This window comes from Ranitomeya imitator, chromosome 5 (genome assembly GCF_032444005.1).
Source record: "Ranitomeya imitator isolate aRanImi1 chromosome 5, aRanImi1.pri, whole genome shotgun sequence".
NCBI classification, from domain to species: domain Eukaryota; kingdom Metazoa; phylum Chordata; class Amphibia; order Anura; family Dendrobatidae; genus Ranitomeya; species Ranitomeya imitator.
The window spans coordinates 309,253,665-309,268,338 of record NC_091286.1 but is presented as its reverse complement, the minus strand read 5'-3'; the positions used below and the strand labels follow the sequence as shown (position 1 = coordinate 309,268,338).

General features: G+C 42.0%; 1 protein-coding gene across 1 annotated transcript in view; it reads right to left on the bottom strand.

Moving 5' to 3' along the window:
• ASCC3 (activating signal cointegrator 1 complex subunit 3) overlaps positions 1–14,674 on the bottom strand; it is an 887,461-nt gene that overhangs the window by 27,803 nt on the left and 844,984 nt on the right. The window contains exon 36 of the mRNA XM_069726311.1: positions 5,700–5,924. Within this exon, the coding sequence (XP_069582412.1) occupies positions 5,700–5,924 (225 nt within the window). The remainder of the gene's footprint in view (positions 1–5,699; positions 5,925–14,674) is intronic.

Below are 14,674 nucleotides of genomic sequence, written 5' to 3'. Positions count from 1 at the left end.
CCATAGATATGATCTGTTACCAAATATCAAATGACAAGACTATGTAGCCCCAGGGCCTGGAGATCTGTTTGATGTTTTCCTATGGAGCGTGGGGTTGACGCAGGATGCAGATTCTCTATCAGAAATTAGAAGGTCACTTTTTATTAAAAAAAATTCTTGAACTTTAATTTAATTAACATAAAACATAAAATAATTCTGTCTAACATCCAGTACTACATTCAAAGGATACTACATTTCTTAAGGGTATGACCTACAAATTGTTCATCTGTGATGTACAGATGTAGTCATATGTAACTTAACAGATTACACGGCAATGGTATATCCGGAAGCAAAAAAGTGTACTGTTACACCTAACCTGATATCGATCAATGGCTTGGGCAATGGTACATTATCTTACATGACCTTCTGAGAGAAGTTATCAAGATGGTGAGTTATTTGTCAATTTAAACTTGACTCCATCTATAGATAACTTGTGGCCATGTACAAACAATAAGTGCAACATACAATTCTATGAAGTTTGTATTCACTTTATTTAAATAGCACCAACATATAGTACAGTGATATACACAGACGGCAATCACATTCAGTAGTATCTGTTAAACAGTATTTTACCCGTTCCACTTTCTTAATAGAACAGCTGGTGTAAAAAATCCATCCACAGTATAGAAATCAAAGCTGTGGCTATAGGAGGGTGCAGAGGTAGCAATCACACCCAGTCACTGGGGCATCAGGAGAACCAAAGGTCAATTTGCCACATAACAAGACAGCAGTATTATAGATGAACCATGGTAGGTGAGGTGCCCCAATAAGATGTATTTATTTATTTATCTAACTTACAGTGCCAATTATTCCACAGTTCTTTACAGACACTAACATCGCTGTCCCCATTGGGCTCACAATCTTCATTCCCCAGCAGTATGTTCTTGGGGTGTGGAAAAAACCCACGCAAACACAGGGATAACATACCAACTGTAATGGGAGTGGTGGAAATACCGTAATCAGAAGAGAGTCTGGAGGGGCGTAACTAGGTGAACACCTGCCTTTTTGCTAGAACCACTGATGGTGGGGTTAGACTTGGCTCCAGATGGATGCCAGGTACTACATGAGGACAGACCTTGGATGCACGGCAGCTGACATTCAAGGGGCAGGAAGCTTGAATGACCTAGAAGAGAAGGTTCAGCTTCTACAGGCAGGCATGGCAGGAACACAGGAGCAGCAGGTGCTGGTGGGCATGGCTGGTATACAGGGAGGCACTGGCAAGTGCAGGCAGATACGACTGTAATATAGGTGGGCATGGCAAGTGCGTACAGCTGATATACAGGTGGGAACGGTAAGTGCACGCAGGTACGGCTGATATACAGGCGAGAACGGCTGGTGTAGGCTGTAAACATGTAGGCACAGCAAGTGCAGGCTGATATATATATAGGCAGGCAAGTGCTGGCGGGCACGGATGAACTACAGAAACACAAGGCAAGTATGGGCAGACAAGTACAGGACAGGTAAAACTGAATGGCGGGTACAAGGGACCTGAGAACTAGCAAGCCTGCAGTCAACTGACATTAAACATTGCTCAGGCACCTCCCATCATTTGGAGGTGCCTTAAATAATTAGTGTCTATTGGCTGGAGACACTTGAGGATGTTGTGCGCTGTCCCCTTAAGAAGGAGCTAGCACACTGCGCAGAACCTGGGCAGCAACTGGAGGGGAAGGAAGTGATGCCAAGGCGGTGATTGAGTCTGTGTCTCTGCAAGGAGGAGGGGAGAAACATGCAGGGTTGCAGGCACTACACATACTCCTTTCAAATGCTGTTCTTGGTGTGATTTAAACCTAGAACCAAAGTGCTGAGAAACAGCAGTGTTACCCACTGAGCCTGTACATTAGTTGTGACTAGCCTGATGACATTTTGTGCACGTTGTGCATCAGTCCCGCAGGCAGAGTTATGCATCATACAGTAGTTTTCTGTCCTGAGTCACAACTGATGTATTTGGATTCCGAATTGGCTCCCATGTGAAAACATGGGATCACTATTGGCATTAGTTTTCTTTTTGTGTTACTGTATGACACAGATCAGTAGACATACAGCGAAGATCAAAATGGTAATAATGTTTAGAACTTTTTACTTTCCAGCTCCATATCTCACCATCCATTTCTGCTTTGATCATGAGACTACCATTATTTTATAGACAATCTTCTTGGCTATCTTATACATAAATATTGACTTGCAACTATTTAGCATATTATTATTATTTATTTATATAGCACCATATGATTAGTTATGCTGATTTTTTTCATGTCACTGCAATGTTACTGTTTTGCTCCTGGTGGTGTAAAAATGTTTTTCTTCCTGTATACTACAAATTACAACTTGTTCTCACATTCCGAAATAGCTCAGTGTATTATGAGGTTGATTCCCAAGTGAAAAGTCATTGGTTCAAATCGAGGAGCAGCCATGAAGACGGTTTCTCAAGAAAAAAGAAACATCATCATCCAGCTCATCTATAGCATTCTCTTGGCCAAGAAAATTGCCAAACTGCATCATGTGAGTGTCATGGCAGTTGTAAGAATTCGAAATGAAGTCCGTCCATCCATTCAGAAGCCAAAAGATGGACATCCAGGCAAAATAATGGAGTCAACAAGTCGGCTCATTACAAGGTCTATCAGTTCTGGCACAACAAACACAGCAGTGGAGGTGGCTCGTATGCTTTATAATAGCGAGATCACAGATGTTGACACAAGCACCGTGCGACGCAAATTAAACAAGTCTGGAATGGTGGTCCGAAAAAAGGTGAAGAAGCCTTAACTTCAATATTGTCATAAGGAGTGTTGGCTCGGGTTTGCAAACAAGTAGTGGACATTTAAAGATTTGAAATAGGTGATTTGGAGCGACGAAACGAAAGTCAATAGACTAGGCTCTGATAGGTTCAAATGGGTCCGAAAAACAAGGGAAAAGGGGCTAACGGATTGAGAAATTGAAGGAAATGTCAAGCTCTGTTGAGAAAGCCTGATAATATGGGGTTGTTTCACAGCCATGGGCATTGGATACTTGATGTTGGTCTCAATTCTGAGCTATATGTGAGTATCCTACAAGATGAATCATTTCATACACTCGAGTACTTTGGGTATGAAGAGGATGACAGTGTTCCAATACAACAACAACACGAAGCATAAGTCAAGATTGACAAAGAAATGGTTTAATGACAATTAAGTAGAAGCGCTGGAATGGCCCCCACAGTCCCCAGACCTCAACCCAATCAAACGCTTGTGGATAGAATTGAAGAATAAACTGTATATATACTCAAGTGAGTCGACCAGTATGCACCAACTTTGGAAATGTGTAGATGAGACTTGAGATCAAATTTCGGTTAACACATGTTTGAATCTGATCGAGAGCATGCCCTGAAGGATTCAGGCAGTGTTGAAATGCAAAAGTGGATTTACAAAATACTAACAATTAAAATTTAGATCTTTAGGAGCAAAGCAGTAACAATGCAGTAACATAACAAGAATCTGCATAAATAATGATATGCTAAATAGTTGCAAGTCAAATTTAAGTATGAGATATCCAAGATGATTGTCTATAAAATGATGGCAGTCTCACGTTCAAAGCAGAAGTTGATAATGAGATATGGAGCCTGAAAGTCAAAAGTTTAAAACATTGTTACCTTTTTGCTCTTCACTGTATGTGAATGTAGCCTTACATGTGCCATATGGCTCTCACATCAGATTGCTGTTGCACAAACAAACACTCGGATGACAGCTATATCTCTTGACTCTCCCATACACTGCATTTTTCAAGAAAGAGCCATCAGAATAATCTGGCGGCGGCTTATCTCCCAGTGAACAAAAAGATCGGCTGTTGGAAATCCAGCTCACTCCCAATATGATCTGTCAGGGGAGAACAGAAGGCCCTCATATGCCTTAGACTAATGGCCGCTCTTGCCACTAGCCAAAATATCTGAGGGGCAAGCATGGTGGCTCAGTAGTTAGCACTGCAGCCTTGCAGCGCTGGGGTCCTGGGTTCAAGTCCCACCTTGGACAACATCTGCATGGAGTTTGTATGATCTCCCCGTGTTTGCGTGGGTTTCCTCCAAGTTCTCCGGTTTCCTCCCACATCCCAAAGACATACTGATAGGGAATCTAGATTGTGAGCCGCAATGGGAACAGTGCCGTGGAATTAATGGCGCTATATGAGTAAAATAAATACGGTAAATAGAAAAAAAAATATCAGCAGAGTGGCATAATAAGAAAATGAATGGATTTATCTCAGTACAACGATGCATTGGCTGTAAATCGCAATGTAGTCAATTTTGGACATAAGTCAGTAACGTCCTCTAGAAGTGAAAATCGACATCTCCCACTATATAACACAATATATGTTTCTATAATAATTTCCCGTGCAACAGTTGTTCCTAAGATCAGCTGCGGTCTAACAAACCTAATTAATGAAAAAGTCATTTCCAGGCGCTATGTGGGGCTGTAAGAGCTTCAAGTATACCAGCCAGTGCCGAGTTAATCAAAATGCTAATGCGGGATGAATTAAAGTTGTGATTAACATTTCCCAGCTAATGCTTAAGTGAAATGATCACACCAAATGGGTTAAGCACTAATCATGTTATCCACTCCCATACAACAAAAAGGTGGGTGGCGAAGACTTGCTGCTTTCATGCCTCCTCTACTTGGATGTGCATCTTAATGCAGTTTAGTCAAAAGGCTTTAAAGTATACACAATTTATGGGCATTTTACAGATCCGATGAATCCTCTGCTGACACCGGCAGGGCCCAATGCTAACTTGTAGTGAGATAAAATAATGATCCTTGCTGGTCATTATAGTGTACTGCTAGCTGCTCGTTTCCCCTGTTGCTCTGGGTTCACCCATCGGTCAGAGGAGGGGTGAGAGCAGAGATTTACTATAGCCTTAACTTCACAAAAATGTAACCTCTGCTCACCAACCGTAACTAATAAGCAAATTGCTTCAAGCAGGTATTAAATGAAACGCTCAGATAAATTATACACGTTATTCCATAGCTTGTGTGCTTTTGTCATCAGACGGACATTTATTATTGATAAAGCCACGGCACATCCATGTGGTGGGCTGCCCGCTCTCCTGTCTACAACCATTGGGAAAGCTTTGGGGCACTTTCTCTGGGAGTACGTGGACTCAGAATCCAGCTAGAAAAACAGCACAAAGATTCAGCCTGTACTTTGGTAAATTGACCGTCCAAACTCTTCTAGATATGAATATCGACTAATTTATACTGTGAAATCAAAATTTGTCAAAACAGCAAGGTTTTATATTATCAAGTTATTTTATAGAAATATCTAGACTTAGATGACACATATCCCACATTAATATGACATGAGATTGGACTTGTCCCTCGTAGGAAATGTTCCTAACCACTAAGTGCTGAACTAATGAAAACACAAACGTGGGTTTACAATCGTTAGCAGTCTGATCAGACACTTATTTCCAGGCAGAACATATTATAAGCCAGAATTATACAATATGTAGAATTTCCTCTGAAATACAAAAGGCAGAAATTTGCTGTCAACATTTTTCTGATTTTGAGCTAAAGGTTTTCTACCACTAGAAGTTCATTTGATGTAATCAGATATTCTGACTTCTATGAGGCACCTTTGATACCAGAGGGCATATCTTTATCTACAGACACCTATACTGGAATGGTTGAGTTCACAATTACCTGACAGACTCTTATGGCTTGATCCAGGACCGTTTTGGTGTCTGTGGCATAGTCCGGACACGGTAATGCTGCCCTACTGAAATGGGCTTGTAGCAGTAGATGTGTTTTAGTGTGTGCGCTGTCCATGGAATGCGGGTTCACTTCAATTGGAAGATGTTTCGCCAGCTCGCTGTTCATCTGGTCTTCATTGTGTCTGACGGGTAGATCAGTGTATTCTTCAGCATCCTACAAAAACAAACAGTCGGTTAAATATGTGACTTACTCAAAATTTGCAGAGTTCACACTTACAGGGGTTTCACAGGAAGAGTCAAATAATTACGAGCTGATCTACAATACCTGGAAGTGGCATCTAAGCAGTGGGATAGATCTGTGGTGTTCCACTCTACACATTGCTTATATCCAAGTGCTGGCGGAACTGACATCAGCTGTTTGGTGGGGTGCCGGATATTAGCCGTCTACTGATCTGATACTGATGACCTATGTCATAGCAGCGGAACATCCCTTATATGGGATGTGCACACAATGTCTTTTTCAGGTGGACTCTGCCTGAAACCCACCTGAAAACACACTAACCCGCCCAAAAATTAATGAACATGTTGTTCCGTCTTATGTAACTGTTTTTTAAACGCTTCGGGATTTGAAAGCTGTTTGAAAGCTTAGAATATTTTTTTATATGGAAACAAAAAAGTGCCAGCAGCCAAAAATGTCCTACTAGGCATCTTCTGCATGAAAAGCTGTGCGGGTACGCCGGCGTCTATAAGATGCGGTGTGCACATGCTCTCTCGCTCATATAAATCACAAGATTATACTTAGGGTAATGGTCACTTCCACCTGGAACTATTGTTATTATCAGAACCTACCTTTTATATTTGTATTCAGACCGATGCCATAATTACGGTATACTCCGGTTATTTATGTGTAGGTGCAAATGTTAGCAAGTTGTCATTGCCATCATTGTACACTACACCTGTCCTGTTTTCCTATTGTTTCCAGCCCTTTGTGTCCTAGTAGCCTTTGGCTCACTAGTGACTGCTACCTCCAGGCCCATAAAGCCATGCTACCACCCTAGAGTTTCCAGACAAAGAACGCTATGGACTAACACAATGTAGTCACACAAAGACAATGTTTGCCAGATTTTCTACCAAATGCATGGTAAATAACAATCCACGCAGAATATGTAATTGCGATTGCTTGTTGATGTAAATATCAAGGTATAAGATGTCGAGTAATACGCATAGCATGGAGATAGGTAATAAAGCATCGGTGCAGCAGCGGCGTTACAATGTGGTGCGTGATGGTAACACATCTTCCTTTCTTTCGGTCTGTCAGTAGTAAACAGTTTTTCTCACACTTTAGGTTAAAGACTCCTCTGGGCATTAGTACCTAGCAGGAGGCTTGCCAATTGAGTTACTGAGTTGTACGACCATATGGCTGATTTTGTGGTCCGCTGTGCACTGGATGGGCTGGGAACGCCCCACATTTCTCTATTAAATGACTACCTGCACTTATACAGACAGGCAGAAGAACAGACATTGTAAATCTGGACACTTGAGGTGTCTATCACAGCCATTCCTAATCTTGTCTATATTTTAAAATCTTTGTCATGTAGTCTGTACCCAAATGTCCTCCATATTTTATATTACATAATCCAGCATTTACAGAAGAGAAGTTAAATGTCTGTGTTAAAAGCAAAAACAATTGCTCTAATACTCATTTGCATTGATTACATTTGATAAACTACTGATTTTGCAAGTTTTCCCACCTACAAAAAATGTAATTGTTATCGTAGCTACACTACAACTGTGAGAGACAGAATCTAACAATAAAAAACAGAAAATCACACTCCAACCTCTCCACTATGGCCAATACCAAAGAGCTGTCTAAGGACCCCAGGGACAAAATTGTAGACCTGCACAAGCCTGGAATGGGCACAGGAAAATAGGCAAGCAGCTTGGTGAAAATGCAACAACTGTTGGCACAAAATCGAAGAAACACAAGATGACTGCCAATCTTCTTCGTCTGGGGCTCCATGCAAAACCTCGTCTCGTGGGGTGAGAATGATTATGAGAAAGATCAGGAACCAGTCTAGAAATACATGGAAGGTCCTAATCAACAACCTGAAGAGAGCTGGGACCACAGTCTCAAATATTACCATTAATAACGCTCTACGACGTTGTGGATTAAAATCTTGCAGGGCACGGAAGGTCACCCTGCTCATGTCAGCACATGTCCAGGCCCGTTTGAAGTTCGCGAATGACCATCTGGATGCTCCAGAGAAGGCATGGGAGATGGTCATGTGGTCAGATGAGACCAAAATAAAACTTTTTGGTATCATCTCCACTCTCTGTGTTTGGAGGAAGAAGGATGAGTGCAAACCCATGAACACCGTCCCAACCATGAATCATGGTGGGGAAGCATCATACTTTGTGTGTTCTTTTCTGCAAAGGGGACAGATTCACTGCATTGTATTGAAGGGAGGGTCAATGGGGTAATGTATTGTGAGATTTTGGCGAACAACCTCCTTACCTCAGTAAGAGCATTGAACATGGGTTGTGGCTGGGTCTTCCAGCATGACAATGACATGTAGCAAACAGCCAGGGCAACTAAGGCGTGGCTGTCACAGGGGTGGCATCGGCACGGCTTCAGTCACCGCTCTGTGTATAGAGAGTGGCAGCTGTAACTGCGCCCCCGTCACTGACTGACACTGACTCTTCATTAGGGTTGGCTGTCAGTCAGTGCTGGGGGCACGGTTACAGCCGCCGCTAAAACCCAAACGCTTCCAGGGGAAAAAAGTTTAATTCCTCCTGGCAGCGGGGCTCTACGTGTGGGTGACTGGGCAGGTTCAGAATGCTATTAAACTGCAAATTAACCCCATATCTGCAGGTTAATAGTGTTTTTTCAGGTGCCAGGTTCACTTTAAAAAGTGTGACGTGATTGTCAAGATATAATGTTATTTATGTGATCTGTCAGTAGTTTTAAGTTGCATTTACACCTTGCAAAATCATTGTGAAACTACATAGTTTTTCCTGCTTTTCTGAAATCAAGAAGGCTTAATGTTATAGCTGATCGGTGTGTATATCGGTATAACGATAGTAGCACAAAACTATATTACGCTAATCAGTTAATGGACAATGTTGTTATTCTGAATGTCATGGCTGGTATATATATATATATATATATATATATATATATCTCAAAGGTTGCCGCACTAACCTATTCAGAATAGATAAATAAATGAAAAGAAAGCACATCAATAATTGGTTAGAAGGCCATTTCTATATTGTCCTTGATGATTTGGTACTTTGTATATATGCCAATTATTAATGAATAGCCAATCTTTATAGATGTACTGAGTGATTACTGATCGCTAACCGATCAATGGTAGCAGCAATCATGCAACAAGAAAAAGTAGCACAATAGGTCCCAGTCATAAACAATATAAAAGAAAACTTACTGGTGTTGCGCCGCTGCAGTGTCGGTGCTATGTTTTTATTGCATCACAATGTGCCAGCAAAGAAAATCAGTGAGCTAAATCCACGTGTGTGGGAGCAATTGGCGCTTAAAAGGACGAATATGCACGCTACTTCATGAAATGCACTGATCTGCAATGCCTCCGTGAGTCCAGTACTGGGGTCGGAGTGGCAATGCGGGGTGGTAGAATTCCGGGGAGCGTCCTCCCCTATTGGAAATGTATCGCTGTGCTCGCCAGGGGTTTCGACAAGCGGCGTTCCTCGGCCGAAGGCGCCGCTAGACTTGTAGCGGTGTGTGAGGGGGGGGCGTGGTCTGGGTGACATCACCTAGAGCTGGAAGCATGGAGCAGGGGGGCGGAAGCTGAACAGGGCCAATTGCCAAAGCGTTTCGAAGGTCCACGGACCTTCTTCATCAGGGCTGTTGGTCCTAGCTGTCATCTGCTCCTTACATAGAAATCTTAAAGCCCGCCCACCGCGACTAGTCATTAACTAAACCAAAAAACCCACAGAGGAAGGGACCAATTACCTGATTGTAAATTAAATGTGGCTGGGTTTGCATTGAAAATAAATTACAATATCTAATATAGAATCCCCCTTTAAACTAAAAATTACCACTATTATATCCCAATATATATCTTAAAAAATATAAAACGTACATATATGAAACCTTTATTACACTAATTTAAAAAATATATAATTGTGCTAAAAAGTACGTCGGGGTGCGTCCAGTTGCGCATAACGGCAGCGGTAAGGTTAACCCTTATTCTTTCTGTCTAATACCTATGTTATAACTTTGTACCTACATGGTGGCATGTGAGACGGAGCTATTGTGGACATTATCATGCATTAACCATTGGGACAGAACTTGTGCTGTCCTCCCCCTAGAGGTCTTGAGGGGATATGTTTGGACACACTATTGGGTAGGGCTATTGACCTTATATACTTTTAGTCCTTTTCGTTGGACGTTCATATTCATATGGTGCTGTATGTTGCTTAATGGTGTCCTTTACCATCATATATATATATTTTTTAAATTGTTTGTCAATATATGTGTGATTGTATTAATAAAGATTTGTCATAAGTTTTTCGACCATAAAACTCCTATGTTTCTCCTTTTGATAGTATATGGTAATGGAATGGTATACAGGTAGCTAGGTGATGGTGCTTGGCTTACTGATTAATAGGAGTCTGGGCATTTTTGTATTAGTCACAATATAGGATACAATTCATTGGAATTCTACCACATAACGTAAAAAGACAATCGCAGTTTACACAAATCATTTGGTGCCATTAACAAGCTCAGTCTTCTTCCGTTTAGTTAGTATTTTCACACTGAACCGAATTTGGATTAATTTCCTGTTTCAAGACTCTTAAATGCAAATTGTTAATTTTCTTATCTTCATGCACACAGCAATTAAAGGAAATTGAGAAAAGCAAGTGAAGCTTTGATTCAGCTTGGAGCGGAGATGAATGGAGGGCAGAGGGGTCAGCAGAGTCCATTATATTCTTATGTGAAATGCTGGTGCGACTGCCCCGTCCTTGTTTGTTTAGTGGAGGCTGGATGGACTACTAACTGCAAATCTGTGCCTGTGATTTGACCAGGCGGCCCGGCATAAAGCTGTCTCCCCGTTGCAAATGTTAAATGACAGTGATTGACAATCTTACGATGAAGTCTGCCTGTAACCCCCTGCTACTGTTTTCAGATTGCAGCAGAAAAGACGGAATAAAGAAACATTCTTCATAATCACATCAAATGGGCCCTGCTGTTCACTCAATATTTTTCATTTTCGTTTCCCTTTTCATTACAAACTACAATCTGTTCTGCAAATGCCATGGACTCGACAGTAGCAACAAAAAGAAGAATGAATTTATCTAAGCACATTCTGCCTGTGTGCCGTCTATATAGATCCAATAAAACTGGACACAATACGCTGCTTGTATATAAATAGCAAGGTAAAATGGTCTATATTCTAGACACAAAGAAAACACTAAATAAATATGGCACAAAACAATGGCGCGTGATATTCTAATTATCTACTATATAATTGTCTAAGGGTCACTTCCATCTGTCTGTCTTTCTGTCACGGATATTCATTGGTCGCGGCGTCTGTCATGGAAATCCAAGTCGCTGATTGGTTGCGGCAAAACAGCCACGACCAATCAGCGACGGGCACAATCCGGAAGAAAATGGGAAAATGGCTGCTCCTTACTCCCCACAGTCACCGCTCACACAGGGTTAATGCCAGCAGTAACGGACCGCGTTATGCCGCGGGTAACGCACTCCATAACTGCTGCTATTAACCCTGTGTGTCCCCAACTTTTTACTATTGATGCTGCCTATGCGGCATCAATAGTAAAAAGATCTAATGCTAAAAATAATAAAAAAACAAAAAACCTGCTATACTTACCCTCCGTCGTCCGATGATGCACGCCACTCGCCCCAGCCGCCATCTTCCGTTCCCGGCGATGCATTGCGAAATTACTCAGAAGACTTAGCGGTAACGCATCCTGGTAACGGAACATGGCGGCAGCCGCACGCGTATCGCCGGAGCTTCGCTGGATCCCATGGGGTGAGTAAATAACTATTTTAATTATTTTTTTAACAGGGATATGGTGCCCACACTGCTATATACTACGTGGGCTGTGTTAGATACCGCGTGGCTGCTATATACTACATAGACAGTGTTATATACTATGTGGGCTGTGTTATGTACTGCGTGGGCTGTGCTATACATTACTTGGCCACTGTTATATACTGCGTGGGCAGTGTTATATACTACGTGGCTGCTATATACTGCGTGGGCTGTGCTATATATTACGTGGCCAGTGTTATATACTGCGTGGCCTGTGTCATATACTACATCGCCTGTGTTATATACTGCGTGGCTGCTATATACTGTGTGGCTGCTATATACTGTGTGGACTGTGTTATATACTGCGTGGCCTTTGATATATACTACGCCGCCTGTGTTATATACTGTGTGGCTGTTACATACTACGTGGGCTGTTATATAGTACGTGGCTGTGTTATATACTGCGTGGCCACTGTTATATATTGCGTGGCCTGTATTAACGCATCGGGTATTCTACAATATGTATGTATATAGCAGCCACATAGTATATAGCACAGGCCACGTAGTATCTGTCTGCTATATACTACGTGGCTCCTATATACTACGTGGCCTGTGCTATATACTATGTGGCTGCTATATACATACATAAATACATATTCTAGAATACCCGATGCGTTAGAATCGGGCCACCATCTAGTATCACTATGTACAAGGAAAGAAAGCCGCCTAAAAGTAGAGTAAACATTTCACTGAAAACCCATGAGGAATGCTTGCAAATGTGAATCAACTACAGATCTACGGATAGGTAATAATGGCCGTACTAGGCAGATATTCTTCAAAACGTTGCTGAAATGGGACTGAAATACAATGATAGATAAAGACAGAACTATGGTTGTGATTAGAAAAAAATACCACAAATTAGATGAGGATGGCCATCAATACTGCTGCGTACATCCAATGCTACAGGACTGGACACACAGCATGCTGTCATGTAAGAAGGACCTAAGAGGTGCCATGAACATCTAACATCCTAGTATTACATATCCTCATAACTGATGCCAGGCTAAGGCTGGGCATACACGGCTCACTTGGCCAGTAGCTGCTGCATTTTCCACCTTAGGCTTATACTCAAGTCAATACGTTTTCCCAGTTTTTTGTGGCAAAATTAAGGGGGGTCGGCTTATACTCGCGTATATACAGTACTAGATGGTGGCCCGATTATAACGCATCGGGTATTCTAGAATATGTATTTAGTTTATTTATGAAGATTTTAGAATAATACATTGAATACACAGGATTTGGCCGGCCGCGACCAATTAGCGAAGCGTGGTTCAACTCCCGCACCAATTCGGGGCCGGACTGCGCCGGTCACTGATTGTTTGCGGCCGGCCACGTAGTATATAACAGCCCATGTAGTAAATAGCCCAGCCACGTAGTATATTGCACAGCCATGTAGTATATAGCAGAGCCACAAAGTATATAGCACAGCCACGTAGTATACAGCACAGCGCACGGAGTATATAGCACAGCCCACGGAGTATATAGCAGAGCCACGTAGTATATAGCACAGCCACATAGTATATAACACAGCCCACGGAGTATACAGCACAGCCACGTAGTATAGAGCGCAGCCCACAGAGTGTATAACAGCCCACATAGCATATAACACAGCTCACGTAGTATATAACAGCCCATGCACGCAGTATATAACACAGGCCACGTAGTGTATAACACAGGCCACGTAGTGTATAACACAGGCCACAGTAGTGTATAACACAGGCCACGTAGTGTATAGCACAGCCCACGTAGTATATTGCACAGCCCACGTAGTATATTGCACAGCCCAAGTAGTATATTGCCCAGCCCGTGTAGTATATTGCCCAGCCCACGTAGTATATTGCACAGCCCACGTAGTATATAGCAATGTGGGCATCATATCCCTGTTAAAAAAAAAAGAATTAAAATAAAAAATAGTTATATACTCACCTTCCATTGGCCCCTGGATCCAGGAAGCGTTTACAGACGCTCCTTGCGCGCTCTGGTCTCAAGAGTGGATTGCGGTCTCACGAGATAGGCAGCATCAATAGTAAAAAAGTTGGTCACACAGGGTTAATAGCAGCGTTAATGGAGTGCGTTACACCGCGGCATAACGCGGTCCATTAGCGCTGCCATTAACCCTGTGTGAGCGCTGACTGGAGGGGAGTACGGAGCGGGCACTGACTGCGGGGAGGAAGGAGCGGCCATGTTGCTGCTGGACTGTGCCGTCGCTGATTGGTCATGGCAATGGTCGTGGGCATTTTGCCACGACCAATCAGTGACTTGGATTTCCATGACAGACAGAGGTCGCGACCAATGAATATCTGTGACAGAAAGACAGACAGACGGAAGTGACCCTTAGACAATTATATAGTAGATAACAGAAACACGTCACCGCTTCTGGATTTATCACCCACTCCTGGTTTTAGTTTACCGATACTTAAAGAAAATACTGACCAAATACTGAACTTGTGAACATTGCCTTAAATTAATTGTTTGTGAGGATTGGATGAACAAAATCCAGCAATTCTAGCATGATGATATCCAACTTATACCATTTCTTTACCTCTTATTACTTTTAAACAAGAAAATCACTTTTTTCTTACTTGCATCTTATTCTGAGAGCCTTGTTATTGTTTTTTACAGAGCTGTATGAGGACATGTTTTGTGTACCAAGTTGCAATATTCATGGTACCATATTTGAATGCATAACATTTTTTGATCACTTTTTATTTAGTTTTTTCTTTAGGTCTGATGAACAAAAATGAAAATGTTGCCATTTTTTTTTGGGTGTTCAAGGTGTGGGCTAAAGAATGATATAGTGTTATAATACACAGCTCTGGCAAAAATTAAGAGACCACCACATCAAAACCCTGTCATGGGAAGCCCAATCTCC